This window comes from Taudactylus pleione, unplaced genomic scaffold, assembly GCF_031769625.1.
Source record: "Taudactylus pleione unplaced genomic scaffold, aTauple2 ptg000114l, whole genome shotgun sequence".
Taxonomy (NCBI): Eukaryota; Metazoa; Chordata; class Amphibia; order Anura; family Myobatrachidae; genus Taudactylus; species Taudactylus pleione.
This window is the reverse complement of record NW_028284516.1, coordinates 23,203,817-23,224,156: the sequence shown is the minus strand read 5'-3', so window position 1 is coordinate 23,224,156 and position 20,340 is coordinate 23,203,817. Positions and strand designations below refer to the sequence as shown.

At 44.8% G+C, this 20,340-nt stretch overlaps 3 protein-coding genes across 3 annotated transcripts in view; 2 read left to right on the top strand and 1 right to left on the bottom strand.

Moving 5' to 3' along the window:
- Positions 1 to 5,627, top strand: part of TERF1 (telomeric repeat binding factor 1) — a 74,016-nt gene extending 68,389 nt beyond the window's left edge. Inside the window, exon 12 of the mRNA XM_088471444.1 lies at positions 5,326 to 5,627. Coding sequence (XP_088327570.1) covers positions 5,326 to 5,493 — 168 coding nt within the window. The 3' untranslated portion in view covers positions 5,494 to 5,627. The remainder of the gene's footprint in view (positions 1 to 5,325) is intronic.
- Positions 5,628 to 9,535: 3,908 nt separating this feature from the next.
- Positions 9,536 to 20,340, bottom strand: part of SBSPON (somatomedin B and thrombospondin type 1 domain containing) — a 49,893-nt gene continuing 39,088 nt past the window's right edge. Inside the window, exon 6 of the transcript XR_015878330.1 lies at positions 9,536 to 9,601. The gene's annotated coding sequence lies outside the window, so the exon portion shown is untranslated. The remainder of the gene's footprint in view (positions 9,602 to 20,340) is intronic.
- LOC148525009 (uncharacterized) lies at positions 12,562 to 17,729 on the top strand. Its single transcript, XM_088471491.1, has 2 exons — positions 12,562 to 13,882; positions 17,539 to 17,729. Exons 1-2 carry the CDS (start codon positions 12,562 to 12,564, stop codon positions 17,727 to 17,729), a joined length of 1,512 nt encoding a protein of 503 aa, XP_088327617.1.

Genomic DNA, 20,340 nt, shown 5'->3' with positions numbered 1-20,340 from the left:
AAGACTTTTCGAACCTGCGAAAAGTCTTTGAAAGTGAATACGGGGATAATTGAAATTGGCGAAAATTACGTCATCGGCGATAAATTATCGCCGATTCCGAAATTTTCCCTCCAAATTGAATACCCCTGTAAGAGCTGTCTAAAAATGCCTGTCTGTTTATTTTTTGGGTCATTTTAAGCCACGTTTAAAAAGTGTTAAACATCTGTAATTGCCACCTGCAATGTTTAAATCGCATCTATACAGCTCCCCCATATACCTGTCTCCCTTCCATACAGCACACCCATATACCTGTCCCTTCCATACAGCTCCCCCATATACCTGTCCCTCCTCTTTTAACCCATTATTCTGCACTTTGCAGGACTTCACCCCAAAAATGACATGTCATTATTGGCCAACTTAAGCTAATTACAACATTTCTAAGTACCTAATTAATCATTAGGGGGAGGGTGTCACAGTGGTTCTGAACCAAGTCCCAAATATTTTACCCTAAAATAGGGATTTTCTTCAACTTTTCACCTGCTCAGGGGCGTCCCGATAAAGACGTGTTAACCCCTATGCAGAACTGACTAACTGGGCAGTTAATTGAATATGGCAAATTTATTTCCACCCGAAATTCACTTTTACACGTGAAAATGAGTTATCGCGGCTAATTGAATTCCCCCCCTTAATATGTCTAAAAAAGAATTGCCAGCTGACAACAGAATCCCAATGCGATCTATTAATAAAGAGAAGGATAACTTCAGGACACAAATAAATCTCCCAAAATAAAAACAATCAAATGCTTATAGGTCAGTGAAGTAATAAATGATCTAAATCTGGATAGTTGATGCATTTCATCTAGAAACTTAGTAATAATGAATTTGCAACAATCCTTTAAGTTCAACTGGAATGCATTTCTTAAAATAAATCATATGAGGAGTAATGAGGAACTCCTACAATAAAAAACAAAAAAAACAAAAAAATTAAAATGCTAAATAGTCAGCCAGGTGTTTTTTTAAAATAATGCAGCTCTTGCAGTACGTCACAGAGTGTATCCACAGGGTGTATAACAGTGATGTATAGAAACTGCCGTAGTGTGCACAGTTATTCCAATCTGTTTGTCTGCGAGTGGTGTAATCAACACAAGGTGAAAGATAAATAATTAGCCCCTTCAAGCCCAGATAATAATCTATTTGGGATTCTGTTGTCAGATGGCAATTTATTTTTTTTACACATTAAGTGCTATTTTTTTTATATATGCGCATATGTTCTTCTACTTGCCCATTATTATATGTTTATTTTTCCTGTTTTAATGTGTCTATGTATTGACTATTATATTATTGTGATTCTTACATTTTCAATCATCCATTTGCTCTCCCCTTTCTCTTTTTTTCCTACCTACATTGTTTTGGGGCTCAGAAAATGTAAATGTATACAAAAGTGTATTCCATCAGTAACCACAAATGTCTTCATACAGTGGAGTAACTACATCACACAGCAACAATAGAGTCCTTGCAGAGCAGCCTATTCCTTGACAAAAAAAAGATCTATGGTCCTTTTTGCACTATTCTGGACCTGAGAAAGTCCAAAGATTTTTTTAGTCAGTGACTTTTAATGTGGATTGGAATCTGTGACTCATATCCTCTTGGCCATCAGCAAAAGGGGACCTTCTCATATCCATAAATCTGCAAGATGCTTACTTTCATATACCAGTTGCAGTACAGAATGGGATGCTTCTGAGGTTTTTTATTCTAGGATAACACTTCCAATTCCCCTGTCGGGGTTGCAATGTCTTCAAGAACCTTTATAAAAGTGTTGATGACATTAATAGCAGAGTTAAGGAAGCAGGGGGTCAAGATATAGCCATGTCTAGATGACATACTGGTTATAGAATAAGCAGAGCATGCAGTAGAAAATACAGGTGATATTATATAAATATGGCTGTATTGTGAACAGGACAAAAAGTCAACTTGTTCCCTCACAGCAAATACACTTCCTCAGGGTGCAAATAAATACCACACAGAACAAGTAACTTGGAGTAGAATGGTCTCAAAATTCTTCACTTGGTGCATTAGGTGCAGGTCCACCATTGGATATCAGTGAGGAGAGGGCTTCAGCTGTTGGGAATGATCTCTTCCACCATGAGTAGTTACCTAGGCAATTTGGGATATGTGATGTCTTCAGCTAGATTTGGTAACTTTGTGGGGTAACAGGCTGAGAAGTCTCTAGTGGTGATAAGATACAGAGTATGCCACACACAGGTCCAGAATGGATAATAATGACAGCAGAGGCTGGGAAGTTCTGTTCCTCACAAAGGTAACCCAAGGGACTAACAGAGTGAAAACTCCATAGACATGTAGTGGATCTGAGAGCTGTATGAAAAGCATTCAACAGCAGTTACTGGGGAAACATCTGAGCGTATACATTAGTGAGGGCAAGTAAAAGTCAGAGCCTACAACCCTTATTCTCACACGGTAAGGTATCGAGTCCAACTGAATCCAGCCAGAAGTGTTTCCATACAGGCTAAATTGGCTTTGCAAAAACTGATTATTCAACATATTAACAGCTGCCATGAAGTGCTGAAGTAGTAAATGACAATTCTTTTCTTATTGATAATTTATTTTCTTCAGAGTACTCCATGGTAACCCAGGTTTCCAACCTATGTTATTTATATGTTATAATGTTCAGAGAACGCTTGGGAAAGATACAGTGGCAAGGAAGGAGATACAGGGCTCTGTTTAGAATATATACTGTATTTGTCTCTACCTAAATTAGAAGGGACTTAACCCTTTTGAAGGGCTGCCATGAGGTACTGGGAAGAAACGGAATTATCAGGAAACACAATTTGCTAACGTCTACCATTACTTTATTGCATGCATGTGTAAGATAATATTGAATATGTTTCCTATAAGTTTTTATGGAAGTTACTCGTTTTTAACAAAGATTTCTGGCTGATTTTAAAAATGTGATGTCATTTAGACATTTACTGCATGGATTTGTTTTACTTTTGTGGTGTTTGTGACCTAAAACCACTCCTATTGAATACAGGCAGTGATCGTTACAGCACATACAGCTGCAGGGCCCCAAACTCTTGGCCTTGCTGCCAGTGATAGGGTGAACACTTTGCATGCCACCCATTAAGAAATCACAAAGAAGCATTGTCATTTCTGTGCAGTGCACATTCCTGGTACAAGCTCATACTGCGGGCATAATGACGTGATCTCTCTTGCCGTGACTAACACTCTTACGTGCCAGGGAATGCCATTTACTACTAAGTCCTATCAATGTGGACACTTTTTATTTTATACATGAGCTCATATTATCGTGGTTCATTTCTACAAATCAGAAATATAACTTGTGTTGTGAGATGCTTGTATGTGGCATATTATACTACATATTTTGTTTTTTCTTTTTTCCTTTTTAATTATGTTTCTATCTGTCCCTTTGCTAAGACAATCCAATGTAAATGGTCGAAGCGCCATAGACGAGTATAATAAAACTGTTGTATGTACAATTTTGTAGTTTAAGCATTTGTAAATAGGACATTTGTTGCCAAGAACTTGGTAAATGTCAATGAAAAGGACACGTCCATTTGTAACTGGTTCTATCGAGAAATTATGTCTACAGACTTCATTGTCTAACTGTAATTCTGTCTGTATTTTAAATTAACCTCTTTTGCTACATGAAAATGTGTAGTGCCGACAAGGGATGAATAATAGTAATTGGATAAATATAATTAATATGAAAAATGTAGTATCTAGTTATTGGTAATTGTAGGCTCTAGGGCCAAATGTATTAGCCTGTGAGTTGCGGCTATCTAGCTGTGGATATCTTATACCTATCTACCTATATGAGAATACTTTCTTGTGAAATAAAATCCTATGATTTGTATTAGGAGTCCACTGAAGCGTTTCTCCAATCAGTGCAATATCTTGATTCATTATGTTCTAGTAAGGAATTCTAATAATACAGAATATACATATAGAAAATGAACCATATATTTCTAATTTAAGATTAAAATATCCACAAATTTTATATGAAATGATTTAAAACAAAATCTTCTGAACTGGCTCTTTGGAATGTTTATGGCTATTTATGACTTAAGGAACTGTTAATTTAAGAATTAAATAAGGCATTACATGCAATTTAATTCTGCATGTAGGGACTTTTCATGAGTACAGGATTGTGTTTCATCATAGGAACCAAGACGATGGAGTTATGATAAGTATGGCTTTAACTATGTGAATATTGTTTAAGCAATTATGCGTTATTGACCAATGAGCTATATTTCCACTTATATAATTAAATAAAATGTATATTCCAGTGAATTTGTTATAGTTGTGCATTAACATTCTACACCCTGTGGGATATATATGTAAATATTCAATGCTTTCAAACATATCCCTTGCCCTAGGCCATGCCCCCACAGATATTGTATTGTTAGAGCATTATTACACTGAGAAGATGTAGAGTGTATGGGTAAGAGAAAGGAAGCAATGGCTGGACACTGTATTGTGAGAGATGCAAGCAAGACACTAGTAAGTGAATTCCTATAAAAAAAAAAGTCCCCATTCATTTTAATATCTATGGGCAGAATTCAATTGTTTTAGCGCGCCGGATCTCCGGTCTAAAGTGACGGGAGATCACGGGGCGCTATTCAGTTGCTGATTATAGCGTCCATAGAGGTCGGGTTTAGCCACGTAAAACAGCTACCCCCGACCAAAGTGCTGGGTGTGATCGCGAAAAGTGCCGTTTGGGCGCCCAAACGGGTCACTTTTCGCCCATTTCAGTGCGAGCTGAAATTGTGCGCCGGCAGCTGATCGTGCCCAATAGGAGCAACAATTGAATAGCTCCGTCGGACACGAAGGGGAATGGAAACAATTGAATTCCGCCCTATATTTGACAAGTATAATATAAATCTTGAAAGAACGGTTACGCCGGGTACACACTAGACGATCTATCAATTGTACAGCTGACGAACAATATATTGTACAGTCCATCTGCACGTGTGTACACACAATATATCAGTGAATAATGTCTTTCATAGATATATTCACATCTTATAGTGTGTACACACAACCAAATGGCTGCATGTTATGAAAACTGCAGTTTCTGTATAAGTTTAGGTAAAAGACGGCTTGATACATAGGCCCTTTAATTGTTACAAGAATGCTAATTTCATTCTCCCAAAATCAATCCCATTGTAATTTGCATTTTTTTGTCCGTGTTTCTTGCAGGCTACATGTTTCTTTTAACGTACATCATTTTCCATTTCTGTTTTGGCTTTGATGTAATCCAATGCTTTACAGATTTGCACATACAAATGTTGATATTTATTTTCTTTAGCCATGGACATGGGAAGAAGATAGACTATTGAAAAAAGGAGTGAAAAAATACGGAGTAGGCCAGTGGCGTAAAATACTTGTTCATTATAAATTCAACAACCGCACAGGAGTCATGCTAAAAGATCGATGGCGGACAATGAAGAAGTTAAACATAGTCGAAGATGAGTGATGTTTTCATGGCAAGTCGTGATAGACCCAGCATTCGGTATAGATGAATGTGTGCAAGATTTTTGTCTTTTTAAACCTGTAAATATGTGTTTTTTTTAACCAAATATGTACTGCAAATAAATAGTAGTAATATCAGCCAGTTGCAGGCGTTTGATTAAACTTCTCTTTGCGGAATACTTACCGGCACAAACGCTAAGATCCTGATTCAGGGTTGCACACCTTTCTGAATGCGTATGCATCTCGCATTTTTAGAGTTATACACACCCCGATTGCAACTCCATTGCAGACGATTGAGCGTTACTGTGCGACACGAGCTAAGCGTCCCCTGGGTGTGTAGACAGAGATCTCTGTAGTGAGTGTATGCGGAGATCTGACTTCTGTCGGAACTCCTGCACTAAGGATAGTGCTGGTGCACATGTAGATCATAGGGATGACTGCTGCCTTCTCAAGTGGAGGGAGGGGGTGGCCAACTCTGAATACGGGCGGATGTTTGCAGAGATTTCTGATTGCTGGAAGCATTGAACAAGAAAAGAGCAAAATAAAAAAGAGCAAATAACTTTGTACCTGGGCAAAACAGTGTTGCATGTGTAGGTAGATTTGAGTGGGGTGTGTCCAAGCTCAAATCTAAATGGCAGTGTAAAGCTGTCCAGCATTTGTGGGCTGCATGCAAAAACCGCCAGTATTTACCCTGCATGCAAAAATAATAAATGTATTTGCACCCCTTGCATTGCAGCATAGATACAGAGATACTTTTTTTTTTTTTTTTTGCTTTCATCTCAAAATCAGCCCCAGTATATTGAATATTGGTTATTTGAAATGTGATTTTTGTATATTTTAGATGCGGTACCATTAATCAAAAGAATCTGTAATTTGCCTCTCACCAGCCTCTAATCTACAACTCTCAGAATTGTTTGATCAGATGAGTATCCTAATATTGTATTAGCAAATATCCTGTGACCTTTTCATGAAATATGTAGAGGGGGTAATTATTGCAAGATAACAAACCAATCAGGCGCTACTGTGGGTGTTCTTCCAGGCAGCTGAACAATTGTGAGAGTCCGTCTCCACCATAGGGATATAGTAATACAAAGATAAACAGCGCACCAGTGGCCTCAAGGCCTGTAAACAGTAATCAATTACTTAGCGGATTAAATACAAGATAGCATTTAAAAGTAACAATAGGTAAGATTAAATAGCTGTAAAACAGTTAAAAAGCAGCATACATGTATAGGCCTAATGGTGCATACACACTGTCAGATTTTGTGTCATCTGAACGATAACGATTAAAAAAATCGTTCAATTGTTCATATCTGAAAGAAAATTTGACATGTGAGCCTGCAACGATGAACGATGCGCGTTCCCGCTTGTCAGATAACAATATCTGACATCTGATGTGTTTACAGTCAGATTTGGACGATTTCATTCATTTTAATACTGTCAGAAATCGTTCATGAAATCGTTGGTCAAATCGTTCATCGTTGATCTAGCAAGTCTGACCGTGTGTATGCATCATTAAAGTTGAATAAGTCAGCAGATAAAGTCAGGAATAATATGGACATAAGTTCCTTATCCTCCAATTGGCCTGGTAGGTGATAATATAATTGGGCCTAAAATTAGGGGTATTTCCCTTTTTTAAATATTAAAAAATTATTCAGCATAAGGTAATTTTTTTACCAGTTACTTGAGGATAATATTGGGGTAATTCCAGGTAAGGAGTGTTGGTTCTGTGGTATCGTCACCCGAGTGATTTATAGTGCAAGTGCTGCTGACAGGGTATGTTACTGACACGTATTGCTGCTCCTACTGGCGGCTTTCTCAGAGGTGTTTCATGAATTATGTCTCAAGACCACTAAATATATTATTTCCATTTCTACTCTTACCTCCATAACTGTAACAAGTCAGTCACTAAAATGTTCAATGTACTCCACAAAAACTATTGCAATAAGTATGCTGGAACAATTTACATTGCTTGGCTATATTTGGCTAATTGAGATACATTATTAACTGTATGTGTTGATAAACGGGAAATAATTAAATTGTTGAACTATATGTAACATACAGCAAGCAATCCTTTGACAAACCAAGTTAAATATCTCAGTCAATATCAAGCCATTTGCTTGTAGGTAAAAATGAGACGATGATAAGCAGGCTTATTAATGTGAGCACACCATATTTAGGCTGCGTACATACCTTTAGAGATATCTATAGGAAGGAAAATCTGGTCCATTTTCCAGTGTTTGGGAGTCAATTTCTATGGTTATTTGCTCCCACACATTATCAGATTTTCCTTCCTGCCATACAGTTTGGGCAGATATGTCTATAGGTGTGTACGCACTTAAGCTGAGCACACACTGACGGTTATATTGGCCGATCAATTGATTGGCCAATATATCTTGTGCACGACGACCGGTGTGTACCAGGGATATGTCTGCGGACGATGCAGGGATATGTTCACAGACATATTGCGTCGGCTGCGCTGCACAGCCGGTGGACCGAGCTCAGGGAGGACAGAAACTCAGTATCTATGGATGATCAGCCGATCACCTCTACACATGCAGCGGCAGCCTTGGGGAGGGGGGCAGCGGGACCAGAAGCTCCCTGGAAGATGCTGATCGTTCAGTATATGCACAACTGTTATCTACAGATAGAATCGGTATGAAATACTGCCAGCCGCACGGCCGGCCATTCGATTCCCGGCAGCGTCAGGCCGACAGCGGAACAGATCCCGGCAGCGGCATCCCAACAGCGCTGGAAATCCCGATCGTCCCCAGGTAAGTATAAACTAACCTACCCCCCTAACCCTCCCTCAGGGGTGCCTAAACCTAAGCCCCCCCTTCCCCGCTGCCTAAACCTAATTCTCCCAGGGACCCCCCCCCCCCCTTCACTCTCGCCGGGGTATGACAGTCGGGAAGCCGGCTGTCGGTATAATGTCAGCCGGCTTCCCGATTGCATCCCCTACAGATATATCTGCTAGGTGTGTATCCACCTTTAGATAGAGAATGGGCAGATCAGGGGATTTAACTTTCATCAGAAGATGCTATAATTTTGGCTTGCAGATCATAAATGACTTTTGCTAGCTTTATGCTCAGGCTCCCTTCTTTTTAGGGGTTTATATATCTGTAAAATAATTGCTCTAAATCCAGACTCCCAGTGAGTATGTTGCACAGCACTTTATAATGTCCCTCTAGGGAGCACAATCTAATTTGGCAACTCCAACTCATCATGCTCTAATAGTTGAATATGTTAAACCAGCATTCAGTACAGGCATGGCTGGCCATGCAACTGATAATGAAGATGTTAAATGACTGCTGTACAAAAATGTGAATTACTTTAAATGGAGCCATCTATCTGTTTGTCTACCTATCATACAGTACTTGATAATGGTGCAAAATAGATCTCAACTGTGTAATATCCATATAAAGTTGTCAGAATCCCCCGATAAAGGATTGAGTATGGATCGCTGCCTCTTCCTGTCACACCAGCACCATACAATTTCTAATAAAAAGACAACAACAGGGTGTACGTAGTTTAATGTTACAACAAGGTAATTAAGCTTAGTGGTAATACACATACTGGTAAAATAGGGCATATCAGAGTACTCCTATGTTGTGTAGAAATCCTCAGTATCCCAATGATGAAACATCAGCTGTATGACACCTTTTGCTGATTCTGACCCTTCAGTGATGATACATCTGCTGCCTGGACCCCAGGTGACAGCGGTACGTTACTTTATATATTCAAACATAGTGAATGTGCAAGAATACTATCTTATGTAAAGCAGTCTTCTGAAGGACACATACAAGGCCTAATTCGGAGTTAGACGCAAAGCCAAATGGGAACGTATGTCTCGGACCTCTGCAAATTGTGAGCGCTGTAATATGCATGCGCACACAGATAGAGATTGAAAGTGTGGACAGATTGATCTGTCCGTACACTGATCTCTGCGTGTCGTCGATTTTTTTTGGGTGGCAACATGGTTGTCTGGTGGGGGTGCACCCAGTCTGCCCTGCTCGTTGTGGAGCTTGCGGATGAAGATGGGATTTCTGCTTCTGATGGATCTTTTGAACCCAGCATGGTGTAGGTGTGTGTCACGATACTAATGATGTCAGCTGTGGATGAAAAACAGTGAGCGGCACGGCCTTCATGAAGACAGACGGACAATAGAATAGGCATAGACGGGTGTATATTTTCATTAGCATAAGGTAGTAAGCAGCCTGCTGTGTCCAAATGTTAAAGGTTTTTATTTTTTGCAGACATACACAATTAAATCACAGCCTGTAAATGATCTGGTATAGCAGACCAGAAAATGTGTACTGGTGGTTGGGGAAAACTAAAGCACTGGGGGGTAGATGTATGAAGCACAGAAACGGTATCAGCGCACGTTATGTGCGCTGATACCGCTTCTCCCCGATGTATGATCGGGGGTCTGGGCGGTAAATTACAGGGGCGCTATGCGGCCCTGTCATTATCGGCGCTATCTACAAGATAGAAGCGCTGAGCGGCAGGGCTATGTACGAACGGTCAGATCGTCTGACCATTCGGCCAGCTGTAGCTGTCGTTATCGACAGCTACAGCCTGGCGCTAGCCTATCCCCACAGCAGGGACAGCGCTGTCCCTGCTGCGGCAGCTGCCGGCTCCAGGGCTCCATGCGGGGATCTCGCGATACATGCGAGATCCCGCGCATGCTCAGTAGAGCCGGCCGGGAAGAGACAGCAGGTAGCGCCGGAGGGGGGAGTTAACGCTCCCCCTCTCCGGCCGATGAGATGTTTATACATCTCATCGGTAGTGCTTCCTGCTTCGCCTCGGTAAAGAGGCGAAGCGGGAAGCGTTATAGCGGCACGTTAAGCGCCGCTATAATACATCTACCCCTGGGTCCCATACCACACCTTGGGGTAGATGTATTATAGCGGCATGCAACGTGCCGCTATAACGCTTCCCGCTTCGCCTCTTTACCGAGGCGAAGCAGGAAACACTACCGATGAGATGTAAGAACATCTCATCGGCCGGAGAGGGGGAGCGTTAACTCCCCCCTCTGGCGCTGCACGCTGTAGACAGCAGCGCATCAGCCTAGTGCTGATGCGCTGTGTCTCTTCCCGGCCGGCTCCACTGAGCATGCGCGGGATCTCGCATGTATCGCGAGATCCCCGCGTGGAGCCCTGGAGCCGGCAGCCGCCGCAGCAGGGACAGCGCTGTCCCTGCTGTGGGGATAGGCTAGCGCCAGGCTGTAGCTGTCGATAACGACAGCTACAGCCGGCCGAATGGTCAGACGATCTGACCGTTCGTACATAGCCCTGCCGCTCAGCGCTTCTATCTTGTAGATAGCGCCGATAATGACAGGGCCGCATAGCGCCCCTGTAATTTACCGCCCAGACCCCCGATCATACATCGGGGAGAAGCGGTATCAGCGCACATAACGTGCGCTGATACCGTTTCTGGGCTTCATACATCTTCCCCCTTGTATAAGGGGCAGCATGTAAGTCTGTTCGTCCTGCAGATCTCACTCCGCTCTTCTGATCTTAAGCAGGAACTATTTGCAGGGAAGTCCTGTTTCAGTTTCACAAGTCTTGTAATGCCATTGTAATAGACCATAGGTAGGTGTGGAACTACTGACATTGCAGGTGCATGGCGGCTACAGGCCCCACCACACCTCTGGGACCCATAGTTGCCACAGCACCTCTTGTACCGGCCGTAGTTCTCCGCTGTGGTTTTGGCATGTGCACCTATTTACACACTGTATGACAAAATACCAGGAGGTGTATGAAAAGCTATAAATCCAACAATAGAAGACAGATCAGGTGTATAAAATAAACAGAGAATAATTGTAGTCGAGGACAAAGCAACACATGGTTAAAACCATACAATATCCAAAAGCACTGAGCAAAGGTGCTCATTTCCATCATTTTCACAAGGTTAAAACCGACCTGTAAGTAAAAAGACCAGCACCCACAGGTTTTCTGTATTGTTCTAATGCAAACCCACAATTACATTGCGCTTGCCACAGACTGATCATTGCACTATTTTTTCATGCAGCTGTCACAATACGAAACTCAACACATTAACCTTATTTCTCTTTCATCCACTAGGGGACACTGGAGGTGCTTACGCTGGGGTATAGAGGCGTGGATAGCTGGAGCCGGCACTTTAAATAATTTAACATATAACATTAAGTGTGAAGCTCCTCCCCCTCTATGCCCCACCAGCCCTCAGTTTAGAAAATGTGCCTTGGAGCTGGTCACAACCTGCTGTGCTCCAGCAAGTCAATTATTTTATTTCTTTTATTTAACATATATTTCTTTATTTTTATTTTATTATTTCTAACATCTTTTACACTACTTTTCTTAGTACCCTTCGCCACCTCTCTAAAGGTGGGGTCCGGGTTACTGGCACCCTGTTAACCTTCTGGGTTGCAGGAAGGAGTGTGCAGTGCTTCACTAAAAGCATCTGACAGCTCCTTACTGCCGCACACAGCACACACACACACGGAAGAAAGAAGATCCTGTGAGTGCTGTTTCAGAGGAGCCGTCCGGAGGGGAGTGCAGTGAGTATAAATCATCTGCGCATCCCCAGTCCCCTGTCCTGCGGCCAGCGCTGGCTTGATAGAGCGCAATATCGCTGTTTACTATATGCAACTCTCCCCGCTGATGAGCGCGGCTAGCGGCTCCTACTCAGCGGGGCTTGCACAGAGGGGAGAGGATCCTGCAGGCGGGGGCAGCCATTTTCTAGCCCTTAGGGCATAGAGAAAGGGGGCGGAGCCTAACAGCGCGGGCTCCCGGTCTCCAGAGCGGCTCCCTGGCTAGAAAACGCGGCAAGAGCTGCATGTACAGCGTGGCTGCTGTGTTAACCTCAAAAAAAAAAAAAAGAACTGCATCTCTCCACTACAGGCTGTATGCAGTGATTACAGAAGGCTGATCTCCTGGCTACATCCCTGGCAAGAGGTTGTGAGTAGCTGGGGTGTTTGGCAGGGAATCTAATCTGTGGGGAGTGCCTCTTCCTCTGTGTCCCATACCAGCCTTCTGTTCTATTCTCTTTTTACTGCTGTCCCTCTGTGTCTGGGTGACTGTGTGTATCCATGTCAAACAGAACAAAAGCGGCTCAAAAGATGTTTGTCTGTTCTAAGTGTAACAACAAACTATCCAAGCCGCATGCCGCTGGGTCTACTTTATGTGATGCTTGTATAGCAATAGATCCACCTATGGCTATTACGGCCGTACCTGCTCCCCCATGGGCCGCTGACATGGTTGGAGTTATGACGGATTTAACGTCTGAGTTAGCTGAGGCACGTAGGTCTCAACCTCCCTGGGTGGAAGGGCTAACCAAGTCTCTAGACACCCTGGTACAGGTGATGGGTACAGTGGTGCCTGCACCCTCCACTTCCTACCAAAGACCGACACAAAAGCGTACTCTGGCGACGGTTCTCCAATCAGAAGAGTCGGACGAAGAATTCCTCGCTACGGAGGAAACAGAAGAAGGGGAATTGGAGGAAGCGTTACAGAACGCTTCTCCTCAAGAATTAGAGTCCACCTCTCCAGGGGTGGAATCTCTAATTTTGGCGGTCAGAAAAGTTCTGCATTTACCTGAGGATGTACTACCGGCATCCCAGGAGTGTGAATTATTTCATGAACGACCAAAGAGCTTTACGGTTTTTCCGTTCTCACAGCAGCTGCAACAGCAGCTCTCAGTGGCCTGGAAGCAACCGGATAAACGGTTCCAAATTCCACGCCGGTTTCCGTCTACTTATCCCTTTCCATCAACCATGATGGAAAAGTGGGAGACACCCCCTCCAGTCGATGCGTCAGTCTCCCGTCTCTCTAAGAAAACAGCACTCCCAGTACCGGGAGCTACAGTACTAAAAGATCCTTCGGATCATAAGTTGGAGACAACGCTAAAATCAATTTATACTGCAGCGGGGGCTCAACTTAGACCCACCCTTGTTACCGCTTGGGTTAACAAGGCAGTGGTCGGCTGGACTGACCAGTTGATTACAGGTTTGGACTCTGGTACATCAAGAGCAGAGTTACGTCTACTAGCAGAACACATCCGTGAGTCTGCAGTTTTCCTGGGAGAAGCTTCGAAAGATATTAGTCAGATTAGTTCTCGCATATCTGCTTCTGCTATTTCAGCCCGCAGAGCCCTCTGGTTGCGCGCTTGGCAAGCGGACGCAGAATCCAAGCGAGCGGTCGAGGGTTTACCTTTCACAGGCGATATGCTGTTTGGCCCGGAACTGGACAAATGGATATCCCAGGCCACGGGGGGGGGGGCTTCCTTCCTTCCGTCGGTTGCTCCAGCTCCCAGGAGATCGTATAATGGACCTTCCTTTCATTCCTTTCGTGCGCCACATTCCTTTCGTGGTAGAGCCAGAGGTGCTCCCACGCAACATAGAGGTGGCAGAGGTAGAGGTCGTCCACACCCCGTTGCACGTAGACCAGAGCCTAAACCAGCGGAAAAGCAGGTGGCATGACGGTCTTCCGTCCCATCTGGGACCTCCTGCAGTAGGAGCCCGCCTGAAAGATTTTCAACAGGTTTGGAATCGGACCTCTACAGAACCGTGGATCCGCAGACTAATTTCCCTGGGGTACCGAATAGACTTCGAAGTCCCCCCTCCACCTCGGTTCTTCACCACAAGTCTGCCAACGCCTGCAAGCAAGGCCAGGGTTTTACAGGAGGCTATCCGGTCTCTAGTAGTATCATCTGTACTAGTTCCGGTCCCGGAACATCAGAGAGGTTTGGGGTTTTACTCGAACCTGTTTGTAGTACCAAAACCAGATGGCTCGGTCAGGCCTATCTTAAACCTCAGGTCTTTAAACCTGTATCTGAAGATTTATCGCTTCAAAATGGAGTCTCTGCAGTCAGTTATAGCGAGCTTGGAACCAGGGGAGTTCCTATTATCCCTGGATATCAAGGATGCCTATCTCCATGTCCCCATTTGGGAACCTCACCAGGCTTTTCTGCGTTTCGCCATATTGAAGGATCATTATCAGTTTCGGGCATTGCCGTTCGGGTTATCCTCGGCTCCCCGCGTCTTCACTAAGCTTATGTCAGTAATGATCGCTCTCCTTCGGTCATCAGGAGTGAACATAATCCCTTATTTGGACGACCTGCTAATCAAGGGTCCATCGGTATCTCTTCTATCAAATCAGGCCTTACTGACATATCAGACCCTAATCCAACACGGTTGGATAATCAACTTCAAAAAATCACATCTCAATCCGTCCTAGAAACTTCTGTTTCTGGGCATGATCTTGGATACGGCCTCACAACGGATTTTTCTTCCAATAGACAAGGCCCGGGATATCCGGTTGTTAGTTCAGCTGTTCCTCAGAACAAGAAAGGTGTCCCTGCTTCTTTGTCTGCGCCTCTTGGGGAAGATGGTAGCAGCTTTCGAGGAGCTACAGTTCGGCCGATTCCACTCCAGGGTGTTTCAGCTGGAACTGCTATCACACGGGTCAGGGTCTCATCTGCTTCTTCATCAACAGATCCGTCTGAGCCCCGGTACCAGAGTGGCCCTTCTTTGGTGGACACAATCCACCAATCTGTTAGCGGGCAGAAGATTCGGAGTGTGGGACTGGATCATCGTAACAACAGATGCCAGCCTTCGAGGATGGGGAGCAGTAGTCCTCGATCATCACTTTCAGGGTCGATGGTCCCCTCTAGAACAAAAGTGGCCCATAAATGTGTTGGAACTCAGAGCGATTTACAATGCTCTGATAGAGGCAAAAGACTTGCTAAAGACTCGTCCGGTAAGAGTTCAGTCCGACAACGCGACGGCCGTCGCTTACATCAACCGCCAAGGAGGGACTCGGAGTTGCATGGCTATGCGGGAAGTAACTCAGATCCTTCGGTGGGCCGAAAGACAGTCAGTAATCCTGTCGGCGGTATTCATACCGGGTGTGGACAACTGGGAAGCGGATTACCTGAGTCGACAGGATATGCATCCCGGGGAATGGATGCTTCATCCAGAGGTGTTCAACGCGCTGATACGTCGATGGGGATGTCCTCAGGTGGACCTCATGGCGTCGCGATTGAATCATCAGCTCCCAGTATACGTCTCAAGAACTCGGGATCCGCAGGCGGCAGCGGTAGACGCCCTGACAAGTTCGTGGATCTACGACTTCGTTTACCTTTTCCCTCCGATTCCGCTTCTTCCTCGTCTTCTAAAAAGGATAAAACAAGAAACAGCCTCTGTAATTCTTGTAGCTCCGAACTGGCCTCGGAGAAGTTGGTTCTCGGACCTTCGGTCCCTATTGTCAGACGATCCGTGGCCCCTTCCTCTACGCCCGGATCTTCTACAGCAGGGCCCATTCGTACACCCCAATTTGGCGCAACTGCGTTTAACGGGGTGGCTCTTGAAACCGATATCCTAAGACGCAGGGGCATCCCGGACGCGGTTATTCCTACTATGCTACGTGCCAGGAAACCAGTTTCGGCTGCGCATTATCATCGCATCTGGCGTGCTTATATCTCATAAGTCGGGGTCTGCCGTCTAGAATTTTTCGGTTGTCCCGGTTTCTGCTTTTCCTTCAGACGGGTCTGGATTCTGGTCTTCGGCTAGGAACTCTAAAGGTGCAGGTTTCTGCCCTTTCCATTTTCTTTCAACGAAAATTGGCCCTCATTCCTGAGGTGCAGACATTTCTTCAAGGAGTCTTGCGGGTGCAGCCTCCTTTTGTACCTCCGATAGCTCCCTGGGACCTAAACTTAGTGCTTCGGTTTCTTCAGTCGCCCATGTTTGAACCTTTGGAGGAGGTTGATCTTAAGTACTTGTCTTGGAAGACTGTCCTCCTCCTGGCTCTCGCTTCGGCTCGTCGTGTTTCGGAATTGGGAGCTCTGTCCTGTCGGCCACCTTACCTTGTGTTTCATGCGGATAGGGCGGAACTCCGGACGGTAGCCTCCTTTCTTCCCAAGGTTGTGTCGGCTTTTCATACCAATCAGCCTATTGTCGTACCGTCGTTGCTGGAGGACTCTGGTGGGTCTTCTACCTTGGATGTGGTTAGGGCTCTCCGCATCTATGTTGCCAGGACGGCGTCTCTCCGTAAATCTGAGTCGCTTTTTGTCCTCTATGATGCTGTTCGGAGGGGTTGGCCGGCATCTAAGCAGACTTTGGCACGTTGGATCCGGCTGACTATTCATCAGGCTTATAATAGTGCTGACCGTCGTCCTCCTTCCTCCATTTCGGCTCATTCCACACATTCTGTGGGTGCGTCATGGGCGGCCGGTAGAGGAGCCTCCACGTCACAATTGTGCAATGCGGCTACTTGGTCTTCAGTTCACACGTTTGTCTGGTTTTACAAGTTTGATACGTTTGCTACTTCTGCATCCCGTTTTGGCCGCCTTGTTCTGCAGGCGCCGCAAAGCGCTCCCGCCCGTGGGGAAAACTTTGGGACGTCCCCAGCGTAAGCACCTCAAGTGTCCCCTAGTGGATTTAAAGAGAAAATGGGATTTTGGTACCTACCGGTAAATACTTTTCTCTGATTCCACAGGGGACACTGGACGCCCACCTCAGCGCTCTTCGCCTGCCTGTTCGGTTTGTTCCGTATGTTGTATGTTTTGATTATTGTGTGTTCTTCTCTCCCTTTCACTCCGCTTGTTCTCCATCTCCTCTCGGTCTTCATTTTCTAAACTGAGGGCTGGTGGGGCATAGAGGGGGAGGAGCTTCACACTTCTAAATTATTTAAAGTGCCGGCTCCAGCTATCCACGCCTCTATACCCCAGCGTAAGCACCTCCAGTGTCCCCTGTGGAATCAGAGAAAAGGATTTACCGGTAGGTACCAAAATCCCATTTTTTTGTTCAATGTATTAAATTCAGCAAATAAATAATCACTGCACTAAAGTGTGCAGAATATGTCCTGTATGTACCCTGCAGAGATGTATTAACTTCTCACTGTGGAGATGTTTCAAACTTTCGAGAGAGATCAAGTGAAGAAGTTGCCCATAGCAACCAGCTGATTGGTTGCTATGGGCTATGGGTCCACTTGATCGCTCTTGAAGGTTTGATACATCTCCCACTTAGTGATTGGGTGAAATATGCAGTTTGAATATTGTTTAATCCCAGGCAGATTAAAGCAAGCAGTATTACCACCTATGTCAGTGTGCACTAACTGCCACAAAGCTGCCTTTTTGCACTGGATCCAGTTTTTCCCAATGATCCCTGAATTCTGGCATAATGAGGTCATCTTTGTCACTTGTTCTGTATTGGTCCACAAGACCCCAAAATGTCCAGTAATGATGGCAGTATTAAAATAATTTTTAGGAAAATGTATTCGTCCCCACTGTCACTGTATACCTTGATCAGCACACGAGGTACTCCAGCCCAGATGTTTGTTGGGACGGTAAATGTAAGGCGATTTCACTGTGGATTTAGGACTTACCAGCTGCAGTGAAATAAACCTCTGCGGAAGTGACGCAGTGAGTATCATTGACTTCTAATATTGAATCCCTTAATACAAAAACTTTTGCCATGTTCTGAAGATTTTCCATCTGGTAAATACTCATCAATGACATGCAAGGGTAGAGAATATTGTCTACAAGCCCAGATGAATCCTATTCAATTTGGATCAAGATTTGTGAGACCTCAGCAACTGTGGCATAGAGCTATTTATAGTTTTGTTTTTTCTTAAAGTCCTCTTGCTACTTTGACCTATCCTGCTGCTCCATCTCGTTTTGTTCTCTTGCAATACAGCGTCTCCACCCTGCTCCTAGTCCTCAGAATCCATTGCAAATTCCTGACCATCATATATAAAGCCCTTCACCACTTGACTAAGGGGTCAAGCTACCCCTAGGCACAATATTATTGGCAACCCCCTCCAGCAACCTTCTTATTGTCTTTTTGCAGGTTTAGTAGCTTCTCTTCCGGGCTCCCGAGGTGCATCCCCCATGGTGGATGTACTTTGTTACATGCGAGCCTCCTGTGGCTGAATAGCCGCAGATAACTTGGGGCAATGGAAAGCTCTGATGCAGGGGGCCAGCTGTCCCAACACCAGCTAGTGCTGCCCCAAGACATGTGCCTACTTGGAAATCCACCACTGCTCCTCCCTATGGACGTCTCCAACCTCTCCTATAATGCTCCCTGCTCTGCCACTGAAAGCCTAATTCTGAGTCATACACTATGTCCATATTGTATGTAATTGTGCCATTTTATTTCTTTACTGTTCATGTGTCTAAGCCGCGTCCCGATTGTGAGTCGCTGTTGTGATTTCGGATGCATGCACAGAGTAGGACATTGAAACTGTATTGTGCGTTCATGGGCAGTGACAGGGAGGTGACTATTTAAACAAAAGGAGATGGGTCCATCTTCTGAGCGTGTCATGGGACTGTCGCTGGGGTATCTCTGAAAGTAGTTGCGGGCACAGATGCTGAACTGCCCGCATAGGAGGCCATACTTGGACGCAGAACCTGCACCTGCCATAGGGTTGATGCAAGTTTTGATGGTTTAAAGATGCACAAAGTGGTATTTCAGTGTCTACGGACCCGGACAGCGGGCATCTCAGTCCTTGCACATTTGGCCACACGGCTACATCCAACTCACAATCTACCCCTAAGGCTGCGTACACACTAGATGATGTATACACAGCCCGACCTCGCTGGCGGGGGAGCTGGCATCGGCAAGTATGTATGCACTTGCAGATGCCGGGTCCAGTCACGAGCAGCGACGGAGCAACGGCGGGGGCCATACTGCATTCAGCAGCATAACCCTCGCTAACGGCATTTCCCGTCGGCCATCCATGCAGGGCAGACAGAGGGTGTCGCTAATGACCCGCGGGAGCATGCATCCTGCACCCTAGCGTATCCGCATTTTTTCCACAGCACTCCTGGGCCAAAAGATTCTGAGAATTTCAGCAAAAAATAAATGTAATTGTGCTTATATGTCACCCTTAAGGTGTGTACACACTGGGCGATATTACTGAGCGATTGCACGATTACAACATCGTAATCGTGCACAAATCGTGCACTAAAATGTAGGAAACGAGCAGCGATGCGCGCCCGCTGGTCGTTTCCGACATTGTCCATCGCCTGAACATGCAGGCCAATCTGTCGATAACGACAGATTGCCCATGTTCAGGAATGATGGAGTGTGCCTCCACTGAACGACTGATTGTTCAGTGTAGGCACTGCAGGGGATCAAGAACGACTGTACGATTACAATGTTGTAATCGTACTATCTTTCCTGATCTCACAGTGTGTACGCACCTATAGGGTCAGTTATGTGGTGTTTGACAGGGCTGCGCTTCTTTTTGTCCTCATTTTTTTATTGGCAGCCATTGGCACTGGTTTTGCCTATGACACTGCCTAAAATCACTTTATTTGGTACTGGACCACCAACCCGTGGCACACCTGCAAGTGCCCTGAGTCACCCCAGATCCACTGCCCGATGTGCCCGATAAGCTGCTCCGATCCACCGGATCGGACGACATATCGTCTAGTGTGTACCCAGCATAAGTCACACCCTTCACCATTACACAGCCACCATTAGCTTGCCCAGCATGTTACTAAGCAGTTTATTATAGTCTGATCCTCTCTCTGTAGGCTTATAATCAAAGCACTTGCAGTATTCATCTTATTCACATTAATAACAGCCCCTGAAAGGAAAGGCCACAATATATTGTATGCCACCACATAAGTAGAACTCTGGAAGATTCTCGTTGTAATTTAAATTTAGCATCTAATAGACAGAATAACAAGTATCTATCCAATTTGGACACTCATGCCAAGTGACTAATCAGAGATGGACAGATATGCACACAAGCATCTGTGCAATTCAGTCCATCTCGGATGCAATTGCAGAAGGAGGTGCCAGACACCACCTTGCTGCGATTGCAATTCCAGCACTGCGACCGACGTCACAGGCTGGGATCAC